Source organism: Diachasma alloeum, unplaced genomic scaffold (assembly GCF_001412515.2).
Source record: "Diachasma alloeum isolate Michigan unplaced genomic scaffold, Dall2.0 Dall_scaffold_01226, whole genome shotgun sequence".
Classification (NCBI taxonomy): Eukaryota; Metazoa; Arthropoda; class Insecta; order Hymenoptera; family Braconidae; genus Diachasma; species Diachasma alloeum.
In genome coordinates, this window is record NW_021681335.1 from 40,834 (window position 1) to 62,493 (window position 21,660).

Here is a 21,660-nt window from a genome sequence, read left to right on the forward strand (position 1 = left end):
GTTAAGGACGAAATTTCCCCACAAGTACTGAACAAAATTTTTTGTCATTCCGGCCGTGAGGCAGCGCTTCACGGACGCTCCGCTCCGCGTCCGTGAATCTCTGCCTACGGCCGTCATAACAAAAAATACTGTTCGTCATATGGCCAAAAAAAACTTTCGGCCTAGTGACGAAATATACTATTTATGTCACGAAGCCTGAAACCGGCTGCATTAGACACGAGACGCGAAGCGTCGAGTGTGTAATCCAGCCGGTTTCAGGCATGAGTGGCATAAATAATTTTTTGTCGGGAAAATCATAAAATCCATTCAATCCTTTTTGAGTGAATCGAATAAAATAAAGGCAATAGTTTGATTACATGGATAAAGTAAAATAAGAAGAAGTCTTATGGGGTTCAGCCTAGGGATGTGTGACAAAAATGACCGGTCAAATTACGGTCAATTACCGCGGTCATGACGGGTAGTTACCATGTCCATAAATCTGATGGTTCGGTCAGGAATTCGAAAAATGACCGATTCAATTCTGACGGTCAATTCTCATCTATACAGATGACACAGAAATTTTTATTCGGTTACTCGGTGTCGGCAAGGTTGCAGGCGGTCATAGGGACCCTACGTCGCCACTAGGGGTCTATACGACACTAGATAACTAAATTCGTTCAGCAAGCAATTCAGGTGAAGAGCTGAGCCAGCTAGATGAGGGAGCCGGTGGCAATTATGACAATTGAGGAAAGAAGGTCTGAAGACGAGCCTCATCCAGCATCCTCCTAATTTAATATGAAGTTTTTCATCAAAAACAATATATACCGAAATATATATTTAATTAATTTTATTGACGTTTATTAAGTTCATGAGTTTATCATGATGAGTGATCTCGAGTATCGAATTTATGATTGTTTTGGAATTCGTTCCAATAAACATTAACTTTAAATTATGAAATGCGATTCAATTCCTAACTAATGAAATAAAATAACCAAAAATCTGACCGAAAAAATTGTTCATGGCGGTCATTTTGCATGGGGAATTATCTCGGTGTCAGAAAATGGTCAGAAAGCGGTCAATTTTGCCTGACCTGACCGTATTGAAAAATGACGGTCATTTCACATCCCTAGTTTAGCCCCTCGTGGCCTATTCTCACGGGGGTAACGAGAGCCAGGAGGATTAAAATTAGTAAACAAAATTGCGAGATATCCTTCAAAGACTCATGTCGAATAGTTTCGTAATTTCTCTCGAAATTCGGAAGAGAAAACAAAACAACTCTCTCTATAATTTATCTGATTGGCATGACACGAACATCCGTGATTTCAGGGAGACGGTGGGGCCCCCCTGGTCTGTCAAACCGCCACTCAACAGTTCCAAGTAATTGGCCTCGTTGCATGGGGCATAGGTTGCGCATCATCCGGAATTCCCGGTGTTTACGTCAACGTCAACAACTATGTCGCATGGATAAATCAACAAATGGCATCTATGGGCTAAACAAAATCACCTAAAACTCGTATTTAAACTAACAAGGATACTCACTAGTCAGTGAAAAATGACAAGCAAACTAATCATTGACGACGAATTATTTTTATATGTAACAAATCTACTGAACAACCACCCGAAAATTAGAAACACCAATTAAGGACTGACGAATAAAATTTATATTTTCTCCAAGTTACTCATAACATTGGCTTATAAATACTCTTCATCTTTTTCTCTCATTTTCTTTCATTGCTATTTACAGTAAAATTTATCCTAATGATTCATCTCTCCCATTTCCTTGTGAATAAAGAAATGAGAATATTTTTTATTTAACCCTAACGACAAGTTTTCTTGATTTTCCTTCTAGTCTCTTTCAACGACATATATCACTCCTGCATTGATACAAGATTTTTTCTTTTCAGCATATACAAATATAGTTTACTCTAGGGAACGATGAATTCTTTTGTCCTCATTGTTAACATCACGTTACAATTTCTCATCAATAATTAATAAATCTTCTTCTCATTCTTTCAATTAAATCTTTCTTTTTTAATACTTGGCGTAAGCAAATGTTGCCGGAAAAATGTTTGAGACTGTGCGAAATATTTCTTCAATTTTCTCATGATCAATTTTATAATTTGGCAGTATTGCTAATTGAATTATCATACAGTATTTTATTTTGTTCTCTAATCAAGGAGGTAGAGTTATAGTTCAGTAGTCAAGTGGTGAAAAATGGGGAATCATTCGAAAAATATGACAGATTATTTCCCAAATATCTTCGGAGAAAAGGGGATTAGAAAAAATGTCAAGAGACCTTTTTTGCGGAGGAAAAAATTTTACATTCGATGCAAAAAAGTTCCATTAACATTTTTCGATAAATCCACTAGTTTCAAAGATATTCGAGGAATAATCTGTACGATTTTTTGAAAATCATTCCCTTTCACCATTTTGCTACGTTTTAGTCTTTGCATCATTGCTCTGAAGATTTTTCGTACTTTTTTAAGTGTATGCTCACTTCAGTTTTAGCTACTTAAAAAATTTTACAAAATATATCTTGCTTAGGGAGACTATCTCAGTGATTAAGTGGTAAAACGAGTCAAGTCAAACACAAAAATTTAGTCAATTACTTAATTATCTCGGAAATTAGCTACTTTGGGAGAAAATGGCAGGAGACGTATTCGATAGGAAATTGTCTTTCAGGTTTTTTTTACATTTAATCGTAAAAACAGCCACTACCGAGATAATTAAACGATTAAAAATTAGACATGGATAATAATAAGTCAGATCGTTTTACCCTCCCCCCATCATAGATCTCCTCACGTTTTATGTTGCATTTCTATAAAAATCGTGGATGATTTAAAGTGAATTAAGCTATATTTGATCATTAATTATCTGGTTAATGCCTGTCATATGAAAAAGAGTCACTGAAAACTATAAAATTAATTTGTTAAAAAATCAAGACCTTCTCTCTCTGTCTCTGATAAACTAATAAATTCTTTCGAGTGGATTGATTTTATTCATTAACTCCAACAAATATTCAATTCCACTTGTGTACGAAATAAACTCGTTAGCTGCGAATGCAAATTACATCGGTAAATGAAAATACTGAAATTTATAAAAATCGAAGCAATCAAACATCTTATTATGAAATAATATAAATTTTCTCTATAAAGCATTAAACCATTAATTCTGTATTTAGAATAATTACGATACTCCAAGAAATTTCCTACCTCAATCGCTCATTATTTTTCATAATGAAAAATCATTAATTTGTTCGAGAAATTACAGATTATAATGAATTTGTAAAAATAGAAATACAATAAGAAGAAAAATAAATCGAAACGTAATATCATATCACTAATATGTGACGATAAACTCCGTAGAGCAATAGCTTTAATCCACAAAATGTTAATGGTAAAAAAATTCAATATCCGTTCTCATAAAATTTGGTACTTAAACGCCTTTGGCAGTCAACGTACAGACAAGTTTCTTTTATGTTATGAAAAACCCCTGTCAAAGTGTTAATTAAACTACGAGTGTGTACTCTCGTACACGAAGACCATTTGATAATCTAGAAATAAACATTTTTCTGTACAATAGTATAACTAAATACATCACCCAGCAGCGTGAGAATACAAATCAGTCATGAATTGGTAAAAAGAGACGAGTTCAAAATGCACGCGTTCACTATTTCTCGAATATGTTCGAAACTAAGGGGTTTATCGAAAAATGTCACAAAATGTGTATTGCGGGGAATTTTAAGAACTACGAGAACGGTCCTCTGATATTTTTTTACAAATCTAATAGTTTCGGAGATATTCACGAAATAGTAAAGACGGTTTTTGGGCCAATCTCGTTTTTATCATTTCACTGCAGCAATGAGTGAGAAAAATGTAATAAAATCTAGTCTACATTTTTCCTAATCACAATGAGTCGAAAGCAAAAATAATGACTCCCTCGGAGCAATGGAGGTGAGTGCAAAAAAGAAATATAAATTTATTGCATTTTGTACAATTTTCACTAATTTGACTTGTCTTTTGCACTCGCCTGGAACGGAAGTAGGCATTCTTTTTTATTTTTATTCTCCCCCATTCAAAACGTCCTCACACACGGAATCACTCGGCATCCATTCAGTTCTTAATTTATTTAGATTTTCTGTCACTCGATTTTTGTGATTTGTTTCATTTGTTTTGTGTATTTAATTTTAGATTGATGAGCGAATTTTAGATCTTCGGGCTGTTCTGATGGGTCAGTTGGACGGAGTGGTGGGACGGAGGCGGTGATAGTAAGTGGCCACGTTCCATTTCATTAACTTCATGCTGGTCAGCACCGATTGATATTGTTGAACGTGCCAGGCTGTTACGCTGTCGGCACATGTAGGGAGTCTCACCGGGCGATGGAGTTTCACGTCCCTATTGTTGAATTAAAAAAATTATTAATTCATTTCTTTCTATTTTTTCTGGAGAGCAATGAAGTGTTTCACATCAACATATATGACATTTGCAACTTTCAGTAGGTTTTTTCATTTTAGAGTCATGAAATTTTTGGCCACTTTTAGCGAATTCACGTATAATTCATCATTTTTTATAGCACAAATGAATATTATTATCAATAGTATTTATAAGACTTTTTCATTATTTTTCCCAAGGGTTTCTGAATTAGGGAAGGAAATGAATATTTCCCACAAATTCTTGAGGGAGGGTTTACCTTGGAAAAAAAAATCTCCGTTTTTGCGGAAAAATCCTTAAAAGTAGTCTTTTTCGCCTGATTATGACTCAGCAATCTGATTTTGTAGGTAAAAATGAGATTTCAATTTTTCTTAACCGAACAGTCAACTTGGAAAAAATTCTCGACGGATAGATTTTTAAAATAGTTTTTTGAATATGATTACTAATCTTCGCTTATTAATTATGAAAAATGGGAGAGGAAATGCATTTTCAAATTTATTCGTTTATCAAAATTTCTGTTAATATTAAAAAATTTTGTTTTATTTGAATATCATTTATAAACGTCATTTATGAATTATAACTTTATATGAGCTACTCCATGTCGAATAAGTCAACGGCTGACTCTCACCCGCTTGGAAATTAATATAGATTTTTTCTACGATTGGAGAACTAGAAGAACTATCTCTCTATTTTTTCAGATTTTATTAACACCCGATTTCGGAGATATGAATTTTTCATTGTTTTTTTGTTTTTTTTTCAATAACTCCAGTTCTTTTCATCCGATTTTGATTTATGACACGTCAAAATTTTCGATTTTCTACCATCTGTAAGAATATTTTGAGTATTTTTTTTCTTCAATCCCTAGGTGCCCATAATACCGAAGTTTCAAAAAAAAAAAGTTGAAAAACTAGAATTTTCACAGTTATGTCACGTTTTATTTTTCTCGTCTTTTTTTCAGTATCCTTCATAATCAAAACAAGTATTTTGAACCATCATACAAGTTCTAGATCTATTTTATTTTCAAATTTTTCTCCTCGAAATTTCACGAATTTGATCAGAATACCCCAAAATGGCGTTGATTGACTTAAACAGTACGAAGTAAATTTAAATGGTTACTTATATGTTACATATTTTTTTGATACATAATCGAAATCGTTTTGGCTTGTTTTGACCAAATTCGCGGAATTTAGAGAAGAACAAAATAAAAAATAAAATAGATTCGGGACGAAACCCAACTTGTATGACGGCTCAAAATACTTGTTTTGATCATAAAAGTTACTGAGAAAAAGATGAGATCAATAAAAGGTGACATAATTTTGAAAATTCGAGTTTTTAATTTTTTTTTTGATTCGGTACTATGAGCACCTAGGGATTGAAAAAAAATTACTCAAAACCTTCTTATAGATGGTAGAACATGAAAATTTTTGAGCCATCATAAATTAAAATCGGCTGAATAAAACCCGAATTATTGAAAAAAAAAATGAAAAAACTAAGAAAAAATCTGAATTTCGAAATGGGCAGTTGAAAAAATCTGAAAAAAATTGAGAGACAGTTTTTCTAGCCCCCCAATCTTAAAAAAAAATCGAGATCAATGTTCAAAAGGGTGAGGGTCAGCTGTTGAATCATTTGACATGGAATACCTTATATGTAATAGTTTTTGCGCCAAAATTGGCGATCATGTTCAACAAACTATTTCAATAAAAATTTAAATTTACGCTGGGGATTCTTTTGAAGCTGAATCTTCAGTTGCAACAAATAAAAAATCTCAATTTGAGCGATCGAACACTATTTTGATATAAAAAATCGGATTTCTAAGGAAAAAGCATGCGAATAATATCATTAAAACATTAAAAAAATTTCCGTGTAGAATTCACAATCCAAGTAAATGCTTAAGGTAACATATTTTCTTTGACAAAATCCAGAATGCCACTAACGAATCGGAGATGTAATCAGGTCAACTCTGTAATTAATTGTATTTCTATGACATTGTGCCCCGCAACTCTTTGATAACAATTACGACATTTCAACTTCCTGATGGGAAATAAATTTGTTTCATAATTGTTCGACATTTCCATTGTAATAAAAATACAGTGAGTATCACGTTCTGATTTCGTAATCATTCGTTACCACCAGTTGATTCACCATCGGAATATTTCACTGACCTATTAATGCTGACTCTGAATGCGTGCGATCAATTTCAATCAAACTGTGTTTATCATTGTTTTATTACTGAAATGATGGAACAAAAATCATTTTGTAACAAGTTCATTGCCTGGTTTAATAGTCAATCATTTCGATAAAAAATCCATGAAAAAGTCTCAAACAATTTCGACTTTATGCAATCGTTTTTTTAGTCGTTTTAAATTTTCAATTCAATAATTCGACACTTCCCGATACTTCATTTCCGTGAGATTGTGATAACTGTTCTTTTGTTGTGTCTTTGATCAGGCCCAGTTGTTCAGTACGTAATTACTTGTGGTATTGAGGATGCCCCAATTACCAATTACCTATTATTGTACTTGACTCTGATTTAATACCGGCCAGACAACGTCCTAGACACTGGGAACGAGAGGAGGGAGAGTCGCTTCTGTTCAAATAGTACTGCCGGAGATAAAAGAGATGGAGTCATTTTTTCTTAGAAAGGAAATTGCGAACAATAACTACATCGAAGGTATAGAGAACAGGAGATAGATTCAGCAATTCCATTGATATCCGGGTTATAGTTCTCCTGAAAAAATTCCTCCTTAAAAATTTCTCGTACCAAATTTCTTTTATGAAAATTCCGTCCCGAAAATTTCTCAAGTCTACGGATTTAAATTAAAATTATTTTCAATTAGTGGCGTGAAAAAAATCTCAAGTCTAATGATTAAAATTTGTAATGATCCTCACGTTATTTTTTAATTTACCGTGGAATATTTGGTCATTATCATGAGCTCCTGATTCGTATACGCATAGAGCTCAGAAAAAAAAACAATAACTGTGGCAGAGAATTTATATCTGCAAGGATGAATTCTCAGCAACCTTTTCTTGTTTCTTATTCCCAAAATATTCTATTTAAAGCCCAGACGGATTATTTTTCGAGGGTTATCTAGATTGTTTTTCCATCTTCATAATCTAAAATATATCATAATTTCCACTGAATTTTACATCACGTAGGTGTCCCCAAAAATTATGATTACACAATAAAAAAAAAAGTAGAAAAAAGTGAACATTTTCAAAGAGCATTTTTAATAAAGATCAAGCAATAAGTCCGACAGAGAAGAAATTGTAAATGGATAATTTATCATGGCAACTAACGATGTGACAGGCATTGGCTACGGAGAAAAATTACGACTGACCAGCCATTACACAGTGAAAAAAAATTTCTAATATCTGAAACATTTTCTTGAGACACGTAATTTTTCTTCAATTGTTAATTGAATTGCTTGAGAAAAATTTGAAAACAAAATCATGAGTATTCAGCGTCATTCAAATTATCCTTTGCACAGAATTATTATTTTTTTAAACATTCGTTATTTCTAAATAAATAATCGAAATTGTTTAATCTTTCAGAAACCCAATTTTTTCCAGCGTGAAGTCGATTTCTGGTAAAATTCTGAATATGAATTTTTTACGATTCCGAATAAATGATTTTTATGGTGGAAAATCGATTGCTTATAAATTATTTATAGCCAATGCTAATAATTTTCAAATATTGCAATTTTTAAATTGCTTTATCAATGTTCCTCCAAAATTAAACTTTCTAATTTTTTGTAGATTTTTAATATGTTTTGTAACGGTTTAATATCGAGATTAAAATTAAGACCTACAAAGTTTAAATAATAAAATCATTGTAAAATTTCCAGAAATTTTGGGTCAAATGGGGCTCAAATGAAAACTCTGATGTTTCACTACAAAAGTAGAAAAGGATTTCACTAGTAAAAATATCGCCAAAGTACTTGAATATCCTTAAAGGTGTCATTGCAGATTATCTATTTATAAATTCTGATTGGAGCACTTCGGAAGTAATGAGAAAAGGAGAAAAAATGAGAAAACATTTGTATTGCAGAAATTTAGGGGGAGAAGTTTTTACTGAAAATTTTCAAGGAGATACTTTTTTCGGGAGCAATGCCCCATTTCATCGAGATTATTCTGATAATACCTCTGGAACTGATAGATTCACAGGAAAATATCAAAAGATCGTTTATAATTGATGAAATCCTTGGCGCAAAAGTCTTTTGATGAATTTTCCTAGAGCCCTTTCTTCCAAAGATATTATTTACAAAATAATCTGTAAATTTGTTCTGAACATATCTCTCATTCATCGCCATTCAGATTGACGAAAATTATGCAATATTTAATTTCAAATGAAGTTAATGATGGAAAGAATGCTTTGAAATTTTTATTGAATTCGAAATTTATTACCGAAATTTTGTGGAAAAAGGCTGAATTAAACTGGAAGGTTTCAACAATTAGAGAATTATCTCAGAAATAATTGGTTTTAATTCTCTACAGAAAAAATCTCTGAAACAATCTTTGTTAGTAACTGATAATAACGAGAAAATTCAACAATTATTTAAGGACGATTAATTGGAAGAATTAAATGCTTCTTATTTTTATCATTATTGAAAAAATAAAAAGCCATCATGAGGAATGTTAAAAGGCCTTTTAAATAACCCATGGAATTTATTAAAAAATTTGTTGCTATTTCTCAATTTTTTCTTTTTAAAGGTATTTTAAAGTTTGAATCTTTCCTCACTCATTTCATTCCATTCGTTAGTTACATTGAATGTTGCATAATTTTATAGGATTGAAAGGATCATTTATCAGAAGAAAGGAGAAAAAATAAGAAAACTGAATACAAAAATATTAGTTACCTGTTTAGAAGGCCCACAACAAGTTGCATGATTACACGGTTTATCCGTTTTAGGGCAATCAAGTACACAGTCCTCAGTTGGCGTCTCCTTGATTTCACTATTTGTGTTGTACTAAAGAATAAAAAATTGCCTAATTAATTTCATCAGTAATTAAGGGGACTACTATGAGTTTTAGAAGTCATGGGCTATGTGGTGACATTTCTCATGCATGGAAGATCGTTTATATATGCCTAAAGCCGAATAATTAGTGTAAGCAAATTAATTGTTTATTGTTTGTTTGCCCCGCAGACCCTTGAAATGTTAAAAATGGTCGAGAGACACCAATTTTTTTATTCAATTTAACTCCTACACAGCTAATTTCATTTTTTTATACAAAAAATTGCGTCACTCATGTAAAGTAGCCAGAAAAATTACCCTTAAAATATTGAAAATATAGTCTTGATTTTTTTAGAAACATTTTTCTGGCTATTTTACATGAATGGTGAATTTTTTTTTATAAAAAAAAAGAAATTAGCCGCGTACGATTCGAATTTCAAAAAAACTAACTCATAATTATTATTGCACACTTTTTTTCAAAAATTAAGAAACGCCTCTGTAACTCAAAAATTGGAGGCCCTGGACTATTTTCAACATTTTAAATGTCTGCGGGACAAATGAACAATAAGCAATTCATTTTTGGGCCCTTAATATTTGTTTTTAGAGGTATATAATCGATCTTCAATGTATGAGAAATCTCATTCCAATAGCCCGCGACTTGTAAATCTCATAGTAGTCTCCCCTTAAAATCGAAAATTCGGGGAAATGAAAAATACCTCAATAAATTCAGGCTGAATAGTGGTGGAGTGGATACCCTCGTTATGAAAGAACTCTTTCACTTGTTCGGCAATTTTCATATATTCGGAGAGATTACGACAGCGGATGTGAGCTGAAGCGATGATACGATCGCCAGCAAGTTGCCATACGTGAAATTCATGAACTGCGAGGACCCCATCGATACTTTCTAGCAGACGTTGCTGAATTGCATCTACCTTGAATTTAAAAATAGAAGAAATTTGAATATCTGAAATAAGGAAAAAAAGGAATAGTAGAGTTTACGACAGATTCAATGCAGTCGCAAATACTAGGAGATGGATCTCTTCTTTTGCAAAAATTTTTCTAAGGAAGTGATTTTGAAAAAATAATAGTGATTTTTTTTTGTAGAAAACTTTCATGGATTCCAAGAAAGGTTCTCTGATATTTTCATCTAAACTTCCTAGTGTGTGAAATATTTTCTATGATATTCTGATGGATTTTTGTCTTTTTTCAGAAATATTTTTGGAAGGAAGGGATTTAAGAAAATTCATCGATGAAAACACTCATATCTTTATACTGAAATTTATTGCTACAAAAATTACTCCTGATACTTCGAGGAAATAGTATATTTCAGTACATGTGGGGAAATATCGTCTTTAACGTGTGTGGGGTTTACAGCATGAGCCGAAGGCGACTGATGTAACCACACACGTTAAGGACGAAATTTCCCAACAAGTATTGAACAAAATTTTATGTCACGAAGCCTGAAACCGGCTGAATTAGACACGAGACGCGAAGCGTCGAGTGCGTAATCCAGCCGGTTTCAGGCATGAGTGGCATAAAAAATTTTAAATTTTTATCTACGACTAATTCACATGAAATTACCACATCCGTTGATACTGATAAATCAATTAATTTAGGGAATATTCAATGAAATTGCAATTTTTACTTCCGAACAGAAGCTTTGTAATCCTTAATTTTGACGATCTTCGAATTTTACCTGGAAATGACGTAGAATTTCATGAAACGTGAAGATATGATGTTTTTAGCATATGTGTGTATGTATGTCCGGAAGTACGTGCGAATTTTTCGAAAATTTTTTTATAAATCTTTACATTGTTTCGTAGTTATCGGCCTCTCCGGTCATTAGCTGATTCGGGGTGATGAAATCTATGATGTCCGAATGATGGAACATCCAAAATGCTTAATCCAGATAACTAGATCAATTTTCCATCATTTGGACAACATAGATTTTATCACCTCGAATCAGTTAATGACTGCAGAGTTCAATAACTATGAAGCAGGTTAAAAAATTCGGTCGAAATTTTCTCCACAACATAAATCTCGACTTGTAAAGTCCATGCGACAATAAAAATTACTGCAAGTGGTAAAAATTTAGTTGATGTTGAGGATTCAAATTGTCATTGGAATGCCAATGGTTATTTTTCATGAATAATTTTACCAAGTGTCCAAATTTAATGAGAAATTCCATGAATTATTCTATTCTAAATTCAATTCAAATTCAGAACCTAAAAAGTTCAAATGTAGATATTTAATAAATACAAAAAAACTTTCTAAAAGTGCAGTTGTTATGATATGTGCACGAAAACTGGCCCAAAACAATCCAGACTCCACATCAATTCATAAATATCTGCGGGAGGAAACAGTTTATCTGTATAGCTGATTTTGCCAATTAATGTCCCCAATTCGTATGCGATAAATTTATGCCATAAATTTATGGCACACGAATTGGGGGCCATAAATTTGCAAAATAAACAGTAGAAAACACCTAATCCCATCTTCTACTAAAAATTCCTGAATTGCACAAAATTTGCATGCAGAATAAAAAATGAAAACTATTTACTGAAAGAATGGAATATAAATTCCTTAAAAAAAATTGAATGCAAAATTTTTGCTTCTTACTACGAATATTTGAGAGGTATTTCTTGAAGTGATGCAACGATAAAATTCAAATGAAATGGAAAAATAAACAAGAATTCTTGTATTCCACATGAACAGTGATGCATTCCACGCTAACAATGTAAGCAGGAGGTATCCCTTTCATCTCTCCTAGTAATAAAAGTGAGGGTTTTGATCAATAAAGAGTTATTCCTGGAAAGACGGATATATAGCACAAAAAAAATTACTTGAATATGAGTTGGCACTGTCTGGAGTAAGATCAAAGCCGATTCCTGCAGCAGTGGCCAGACAGAGCGTAGAATAAGAAGCACGAGAATCAGGGATAATGCTGGATCGATATGTCGGCTGAAATAAAATGAAATTTCCATAACATGTTTTTCTTGAAAACAAAAACCACAATCATAAAAATTGACCAACATTTATGTAACATTGACACATGCGCTGTAATTCATAGTACGGATGTCATGAAAGACAATAATATTTTCTATTCTTGGAAACGTACTAAACAAACCAATAATAAAATCGTAATTTCTAGAAAAGAATCGAAGGATTCAACAGTCAGTTGATAAAACGATGCAGGTGGGATATGAAATAGTAATTAATTTATCCAGAATATGCTAATTGATAAGTTGTATCCAGAAACGTCCAGAAACCTTTTTCGTCGATGAGAGAATTCTACACAACAAAGTTCTCTTGATAATTCCTCTTGGTAGATTTCAGTGAGATCTAGGGATCTTGCCAAGGTCCTCCAGTGTCCCCTAAGGTTCTAAGGATCTCGTTAGATAAGGGACATAAACGTGTAATGGTATCTGACATTGACTTTTTTGTGTTCTCAATCCTTGATCAATTTCGAACTTGAAGAGAATTTGTGGTGTATACCGCAATTATCACGGAAATAAATCATTCCACGACGAAATGTTAAAGGACGTTTCTTGTGGTTCTTGCAATTTTTCACGCGACATGTTTTTTGGACGATTCGTTCTAGCCACACTTATTACCGAGATGATTCAACAATCGACAATTGATACTAATTCTAAGTTAAATAAGTTCGCGATTTTATTCTAAACCTGTTTTATACGCTGAGAGAAAAACATCAGAGTTTTCAAACAAGTCTTACTTGTGCTAAAAAAATCGTCTGTTAAAGACGATCAAAAAAGGATTTTGTTTGTGCCAACCATGCAAAATGTGCGCCCAAATTGAAAATTTTTATTGCAAAAGTAGATTTAGTCTTTTCGAAAAAATGTTTATCCTCTGTGCAAGCAAGAAATGTAATTTCTAGCACTACTTTTTCGTTATCCAATGCTCCCATACGTATTTTTCTCCCGGCCAATGCTTGTTTTATATGAAACGAGGGATAGTAGTTTGTCGTTTCGGCTATTCAATAATCACAGACAAAAAATGAATTCTTAAATAAAATAATAATAATTATATGACAGCAGTCTTGTAACTTTGGGACAAACCACTTCTTGATAAACTTCCCTCTATATAAGATATTTTTATCCTGAAAAGGCAGCGTCTTGTATGAATGATCCGCTTCTTGAGCCAAATATTTCGTTGTTTTTTAAAGCAGAGCAATTATTCATGTTTGATCCTTTTAAATTCGAACCAATCATTTTTTGCTTTTTGACCGATTTTTCAATTTACTAATTTTGATTGCAAATGGTCTAAAATGTTATGAAACGTGAAGAAATGATGTTTTTAGGGTCATGTCTGTATGTGTGTATCCAACAACTTGGGTTTTTGGTGATTAATTTTTAGAAAATTCAACATAAATACGATGAAATTTGTAGATGAAGATTTGAAATTTTGGTTCATCGTAATTATTATTGAGCTAAACTTTGGTGCGTTGTTGCAGCCCGATCGGTCCAGTAGTTCCTGAGGTATAACAAGTTGTTTAAATTTCGTTTTTCCTCAATATCTCAAAACTACTGCACCGATTTCAATTTTTTTTCAAAATACTCGTCTCGATGGTCTCTATGTAAGTCAATCAGAATATATAGACTCATTGATACACATTTTGGAGATATTGCCGTTTTATAACTTGAGAAAAAAAGGAGATAGCAAGTTGAAATTTGGTATGGTTCTAGCTCGTATAATACTAAAGGTTGGTATTTGGGATGGGCGCAATCGCCCGAGCGGTTCCTGAGATATGCAACCTTTTGTGTAAATATATTTCTTCAAATATCCCACGAACTAATTGACGCATTTCAATTTTTATTTGAAATACTCGTCTCGACGGCTTCTATCTAGATCAATTAAAATATATATCCGTTTATACAAAGTTTCCGAGATATTCCCGTTTTTTCGTTTGTTAATTTTTTTCGTTCTTGTACGCACAATGTTTTGAGAAAAAAAGAAAATAGCAAGTTGAAATTTGGTATCACTACAGCGCTTACAATATTGAAGGTTGATATTCTGGTTGGGCTCAACCGACCGAGCAGTTTCGGACATATTTAATCTTTTGTATAAATCTATTTCCTTAAAAGATTGAATATCTTCCTGTGGCCACCCTGCAGCATGTGTTTACGGTTTCATAAGGACAGGGAATTGCTACGAATCCATTCGGCAGTTTACTAGCAGCAGAATTGGTAGAAAAAAAAAGAAAAATACTAATAACGGATAGGCTCGTACCCCCTATTGTTTGGTAATTTTCAACTAACGATTATGTTGACCCAAACAAGACTTCTTTGACAACTTGTTTGTTTTTCTCTCAGTGTAAGATTGCAAAAAAATTCTTCCATTTTCAAAAGATATTCACCTTCCTTCCCATGTAGTAAATTGCACGATCGCAGCTGAAATAATAACAATAACGGAGCCAAGAGCATCGGAGAGTACATGTAAAAATACACCCCGCATGTTCATCTGACTCGGATCATGGCTGTGTCCATGGGATTTTTTGATCGGTGGAGGTGGTGGTGGCGGTGGTGATGATGGTCGATATGCCTCGTCATTTTCATTATCATCACATACCAACGTGCTGAGCCTGTTGTGGCTACGTGAGGTGCTATGCGTATGGCCATGAGAACTTCCATGTTCTAAAAACAAAAAAAATTTAATTGTAACAAAAACAATATTCTACACCTTCAATCGTTTTGAATTTTAAATGCATCAAGGATATTCTGACCTACATAGGAAGTTGAAGGTAAATTGCAGTGACAGGAAATGGGGGAGGAAGTTGGAGGAAACTCAGTTTCCTCGCGGTTCGGTATACTATCTCTGCGGTGGTGCCCTGAGGATAACAGGATGGGATTTTGGTTATTGGAAACAATTCTGAGTGTTCATGAGATATTAAACCCGACTTTAAATGAGATTTTCCTCGGAACGAAAAGATATCAAGTGAAAAACAATGTTTTTCTGAGATGAAAAGGTGAAAATTTCTGGTAGTGCATCCTTATCTCGATAATAAACCCTTAGGGGGAAAATATTAAAGAATCACTTTTATAGAAAATTTCCCAAATCTGAAAAATGTAGATTAATTTCTACAAAGACCTTGGAAACAGGAAAGTTTAGAGGAATTTATCGAGAGACATTTCTTAAGGAATATGACTATACGATCTACAAAGAAGGTCTCTTGACATTTTGCGATTCATATGATAAAAGGATATCGGTAGTCCTCATTCTTATTGTCGGATTCCAATTATTATTATGGAAAGGAAATGAAAAAACAATCAAAAAGGAATAATCGGCTAGAAAACGGATTTTGTTGTCCTGTTATGTCGATGGGAACTTCGAATCACTTTTTTTCTTCAACTATGAGAGGGACATCAATATTTCAGCAACAAAAAATTTAAACAATGCAAAAAAGTGAGTGGGAGGAACTAAAAAAAATTAATGTTTCAATGTCTCCGGAAAGTTTGAAAATCCATATTCTTTTCGAATAATGGAAGAATGCCTATATATTCAATTCCTTTCCTTGTCTTTTGATAGAATGAATAGAATTACATAAATAGCAATGAATTGCAAAAATCACGAATTGCAGATGGAAAATTTTTAAAAAGGAATGATCGGCTAGAAAATTGAGAAAATTTGTATTTCTTCATTTCTGTCGGTGGAAACTTGGAATCACTGTTTTTTCTTCGAATATGGGCAGGATATGAAGAATTTGGAATTTCATGATCTAATTTCAACGAGAAGAAATAAAAAAAATGTAAAGAACGTAAGCGGATAGAAATAAAAAAAAATTTTTCACTGTCCCCGGAAAGTTTTAAAATTGATATATATTTTCTAATAATGGAAGAATACCCACAAATTCTATTTCTATCCTTGTCTTTTGACAGAATGAATAGAATAAATGAATAAATTGAGAATTGGAGACTAAAAATTTTATCAGATTATTATTATGGAATAATAATAATAATAAATTAAACAAGTTGCAGTGTTTACCATGAAACAGACACAGCCCAATGAGATTGACAAAAAGCCCAAGAGTGCCGACACCAATCAGCAACTCAGGCCTGTGTATGTCCTCTGGTTCGATGAATCTTTTACAAGCTTCCACGGTTATACTGAAGCATAAAGCAACCAGAAATACTGCATTTACCAGTGCCCCCAGGACTTCAGCTCTAGCCCAGCCGAAAGTATTCTTCGACCATTTCTTCGGCGACATCTGAAAGAAACAATTATCGGTACATGAAATTTCCTCGTATTCCCGCAGAGTTTAGCGTACTAGTAATTGAATAATTACCTTCACGGAGAGAAATGCAACTACCAGAGCTGCTACATCCGACAGCATGTGAAAACTATCAGCAACAAGTGCCATTGAATTTGTTAGGTAACCAACGATAACTTCTACCAAGAAGAAAAATGCTGTTAACCACAGCATTGTCAATAAGCGACATTTTTTTCCTGTGTAACGCCCCATTTCTCAATCTGAAAATCAGAGAAAATGAGCGTTAAATTTGAAGAATAATTCGTAATAGTTCGTGATTATTAATCTATTTCACGAATCATTGGTTGCAGCAGGAAATGTCCTCCTCCGAAGCTAAAAAGAAATTATGAACAGAAACGTTTCTCTAATGATTTCTCAGAAAGTCAATCATTATCACGATAATGACGCATTGGGTATACAGTACATCGACTTGAATCTGAAAAATTTGTTATTCATACGTTTTATTTCAGAAAAAATTGATTTTAGCAGAAAATATGAGTAGACTTTTTTCATTTTCATGAAATAGGAAACTCTAGGCTGAAGGCCCTCGGGCGATGGCCAGTCACAAGCTTCTTGCGACGAATTACGTTAAAAATAAAAAAATAAATAGGAAACTTGCATGAATTTTCTTCAATTTTCTGATCTCAAGTTGGGGACCTGAATAATTCATTTTTCATTCACAAACGTGCGAAATATTGCTCATTAATTGATGAATAATTGTTAAAAGCCGAAGACTTTAAATGCTCTGGAATCGCTAATGACGTCACACAGGCGGTCGAGCGCTGGACCAATCACAGAATGACTCGAGCAGACCTAACCCAATCTTGAGGTGCGCCTCGGCCAATGGAGGACGATAACTCCCCACTCCCTTCATACTCGACCAATGAAGCGTTACCTGATCGTCTTCAAGACGTCGTAACCGAGAAATTGGGCTCGAAAACGACAGATTTTCAAATAATTAGCATAAGCCATCTAGGCAATATTTCTCCATAATTTTCGCCATTCAACTATCTATATGTGATGAGCAATGTATGAATTGGGGAATCAGAAAGAATTGAGTTTCATGCAAGTTCCCTATTACACAGTAGCCAGATAACTCCCTAATTAAAATTTGTAGATATGATCTATCTGCACAAGGGAGTCAATTTCGTTATTTATATCGAGAATGAGCCGTTATAACAAGAACGGTTGAAAAACCTTTTTTGTAGCTGAAGATATTTGAAAAAACGTATCCTGTTAGAGATTCTGTTGGAATGGTTTCGTAATTACAACTTGTGAAAATGATATTATTTCGTCTCAAATAATGAAACTTAATTACTGCTCAATTTATTTCATTTATTCCTCAATAAATAAGCCCTTTGCTAAATTTTTCAAAGACTCATTAACAAGATAATCCCATAATTACCGCTAGCAGACGTTATGCGTTGGTTCAAACTCTTTGGCCACTTCCTCACTGCAGTAATGAGCGGGGTAAAAAAAAAAGTTATCTCACGTTCGGTGACGAATTATTTTATCTCCCCTGCAATTGTATTTCATTCCTCAACATGTCTGAATGGTAAATAAAAATATTTTCATGTTTTGACAATCAATTTGTTCACCTGCGAATTATCCGTTATTATTCATGTTTTTGGATTTTTTATTAAATTTCCATTGGCCTTACGACATTGCCAAGTCGTCTCAAATATTTCATGAATATCATCGCTAATTCTAGGGGAAAAGTGCTAAAACCAGATAAGTCGACTTATCTCTCAAGTATTTTTCCGATAAGTATCTCTCAATCTGAGAGGAATGGATGACTCGTTCTGTTTCAAAACGCCTCCCCATGAAAATTTCTATATCTCTATTTCATTCCGAGAAGTCACAAAAAACGGATCTCCATTTTTACGAGTCATGTGATGATAAGGTCGTTTAACAATGTTCAAACATTTCAAATAGTTTTTCAACTACATTTTTATCTTCCCCACGATATCCTAATCAAATCTTCTACAATAGCTTTGTCCGGACAATCTCAATTTTTTACGTTTTTTTATCGTCCCACTACAAGATTTATACTTTCAGTATTGCCCACAATTCTCCAAGACCAATTCCACTCTGGACATAAGCCATCAGTGACTCCAATCAATGGACTTAACTGACTCCTTCTTATCGCTCATTCTCTCCAAATACACTTCCAGTGAAAATGATCATCAAAAGATTTCCCATCAATCATCATTTTCTGCTAAAAGAAAACCTAAGAAAATTTCAATATCTCCATTACATTCCAAGGAATCAGGAAAACATAATCTCCACCTTTACAACTCTTTTAAAGAGAAAATCGTTTAACAATGTTCAAACATTTCAAATAGTTTTTTAACTACATTTTTATCTTCCCCACGATACCTAAATCGAATCCTGCACAATAGCTGTCCGGACAATCTCAATTTTTTACGTTTTTTTATCGTCCCACTACAAGATTTATACTTTCAGTATTGCCCACAATTCTCCAAGACCAATTCCACTCTGGACATAAGCCATCAGTGACTCCAATCAATGGACTTAACTGACTCCTTCTTATCGCTCATTCTCTCCAAATACACTTCCAGTGAAAATGATCATCAAAAGATTTCCCATCAATCATCATTTTCTGCTAAAAGAAAACCCAAGAAAATACCAATATCTCCATTACATTCCAAGGAATCAGGAAAACATAATCTCCACCTTTACAACTCTTTTGAAGAGAAAATCGTTTAACAATGTTCAAACATTTCAAATAGTTTTTTAACTACATTTTTATCTTCCCCACGATACCTAAATCCAATCCTGCACAATAGCTGTCCGGACAATCTCAATTTTTTGCGATTCAAACACATCTAGAGGTGGGCAAATATTTTTTAATCATGTACAAAATTTTTTGCACTTGAAAAGCATTTGTACATGTGATTGTTTGACTTTCATACTTTTAAAAATCCTGTAAAAATCCTCTATACATCGCAATTCTCCACGACCAATTTCACTCTCGACATAAGCCATCAGTGGCTCCAATCAATTTAAATTCATTTTTATCACTTGCTGTCTGAGATCACTTAAAATCAAGTTTCATTTTAATCAACCTAACAACAATGCTTGAAAACCCATTCGAATCTCCGCGCTTATTCCCAATAATTACCTAAAAGTTCAACATTATTTGAATCTCAATTGGCCAACTTTACTGACCGTTCTTATCGCTCATTCTCTCCAAATACACTTTCAATGAAAATGATCTTCAAAAGATTTCCCATCATTCATTATTTTCTGCTAAATGAAAGCCCATGAAAATTTCAATACCTCCATTACATTCCAACGAATCAGGAAAACATTATCTCCACTTTTACGACTCTTCCAAAGAGAAAATTGTTTAACAATGTTCAAACATTTCAAATAGTGTTCCAACGACTTCTCTATCTGCCTCACGATACCGTAACTGGATCGTTCCCAATAACTTTATGCGTGCATACAATCTCAATATTTTTACAGCTCATTTTTATTGCCACAATACAAAACTCATACCTCCAATATTCCCTATACAATTAAATTTCGTAATCTCCAAGAGCGATTCACTCTCCGCATGAGCTATCGGTGGCTCCAATCAATCTAAATTCATTTTTATCGCTCGCTATCTAACGAGATCAATTAAAATCAAGTTTGATTTTAATCAACCCCAACACCATTGTTTGAATACCCACTCGAATCTCTCGAACTCATTCGCAACAATTGCCCAAAGAACCCAACATTATTTACAACTCATTTGGCCTGGTTTACTGACTCGTTCTTATCGCTCATTCTCTCCACACAATTCTAATGGAAATAGTCATCAAAAGATTTCCCATCAATCATCACCTCAAAAACAAAAAAGTCGTAAAGAATTTATCAAATTCACGACTCTCAACCTCTCCAATTAATCAATAATTTCACTGCTTTTATCCTTTTATCAATGGAATCAATGAAAGCGTGAGTCTAGTTACACGTGTCTTATCTGGACATCTGTTGTCAGGGAGACGTCCACTAAAATTAAACAAAGAGTCTCGAATAAAAGCCGAGTTATTTGTAGCACAAAATTGTCATTGCCTCATCGAAACATTTGCATTGACCCCGAGAGGTTTTTTGAGTAGGTTAATGTACCGACAAAGCAGCTCATCAAATTAGAAAATCGTCCGGAGTACGTTCACCGAAGGACATTATGAATCATCGTGGGAAAAACGTTCATTCTCCTGTGATTCACCTTGACAAACAGGAGATGCTATATTTTCCTCGGTTGAACTAAACGACGAGGAATTCCCCGAGTGTAAAAAAAGTTCGGTGGAAACCTTGAGAGCATTTTTAACATCTGAATTTTTCTCCCAACAATCTTCAAACAATTTTATAATCATCAATAGAGCAATGAATCAACATATTGATAAACGATAAAAATCTCACCTTTCTGATTAATCCAATAAAATGCCGTCAGTTAATTTTTTCGATTAAATCCTCCGATTTTTTTGTTTTTCCTATGAAACGAAAAACTTCACTCGACTGCAGACGACAGTCATGTCACCCTCGCGAGCACAAATATAATTAATAAAATATCACCAGGGCACGTATCAATTTTATTCTCATGATTGATGAAGTAATTATTATTCGTTCTATCCTCGTGTGAATCGTAACCGCGTGTTTGGCCTGTATTGCCGTATCACTTCACTTATTTCATTATTTCTGAGGGAAATAAACACCACTGTCAGCACTGAGAAACCGACCAACACTGGGACACAGAGTCACTCGGTGACTAATATATATGAACGTGTGGTTTTGTTCCACCCTTTTTTCCCTACTTCTTTTCAAAATGAGAGAAGGACGAAACTATCGGGCAAAATTTTTTCTGGGTGGAAACTAGAGGTACATACACGATGCGTTATAAAACCCATCGACACGGCTCACTGAAGTCTTGAAGATTCACGCGTTTTGTTTTTACGGTTTTGAAGGGCAGATCAGCTGTTTTACCGACTGTGTCAAAATAATGGTCGGTTATTCTGGGATATTTTAC

The 21,660-nt window shown here is 33.7% G+C and overlaps 2 protein-coding genes across 2 annotated transcripts in view; one reads left to right on the forward strand and one right to left on the reverse strand.

Annotated features, from left to right (window-relative positions):
- Window positions 1–1,657, forward strand: part of LOC107046172 (phenoloxidase-activating factor 2) — a 14,447-nt gene extending 12,790 nt beyond the window's left edge. The window contains exon 6 of the mRNA XM_015268693.1: window positions 1,306–1,657. Within this exon, the coding sequence (XP_015124179.1) occupies window positions 1,306–1,473 (168 nt within the window). The 3' untranslated portion in view covers window positions 1,474–1,657. The remainder of the gene's footprint in view (window positions 1–1,305) is intronic.
- On the reverse strand, window positions 1,618–21,542 carry LOC107046171 (zinc transporter 1). Its single transcript, XM_015268692.1, has 8 exons — window positions 21,057–21,542; window positions 16,662–16,846; window positions 16,361–16,583; window positions 14,736–15,012; window positions 12,205–12,322; window positions 10,078–10,293; window positions 9,266–9,376; window positions 1,618–4,373 (listed from the first exon to the last, which is right to left on the reverse strand). Exons 2-8 carry the CDS (start codon window positions 16,836–16,838, stop codon window positions 4,185–4,187), a joined length of 1,311 nt encoding a protein of 436 aa, XP_015124178.1. The 5' UTR covers window positions 16,839–16,846; window positions 21,057–21,542; the 3' UTR covers window positions 1,618–4,184.
- Window positions 21,543–21,660: the final 118 nt, after the last annotated feature.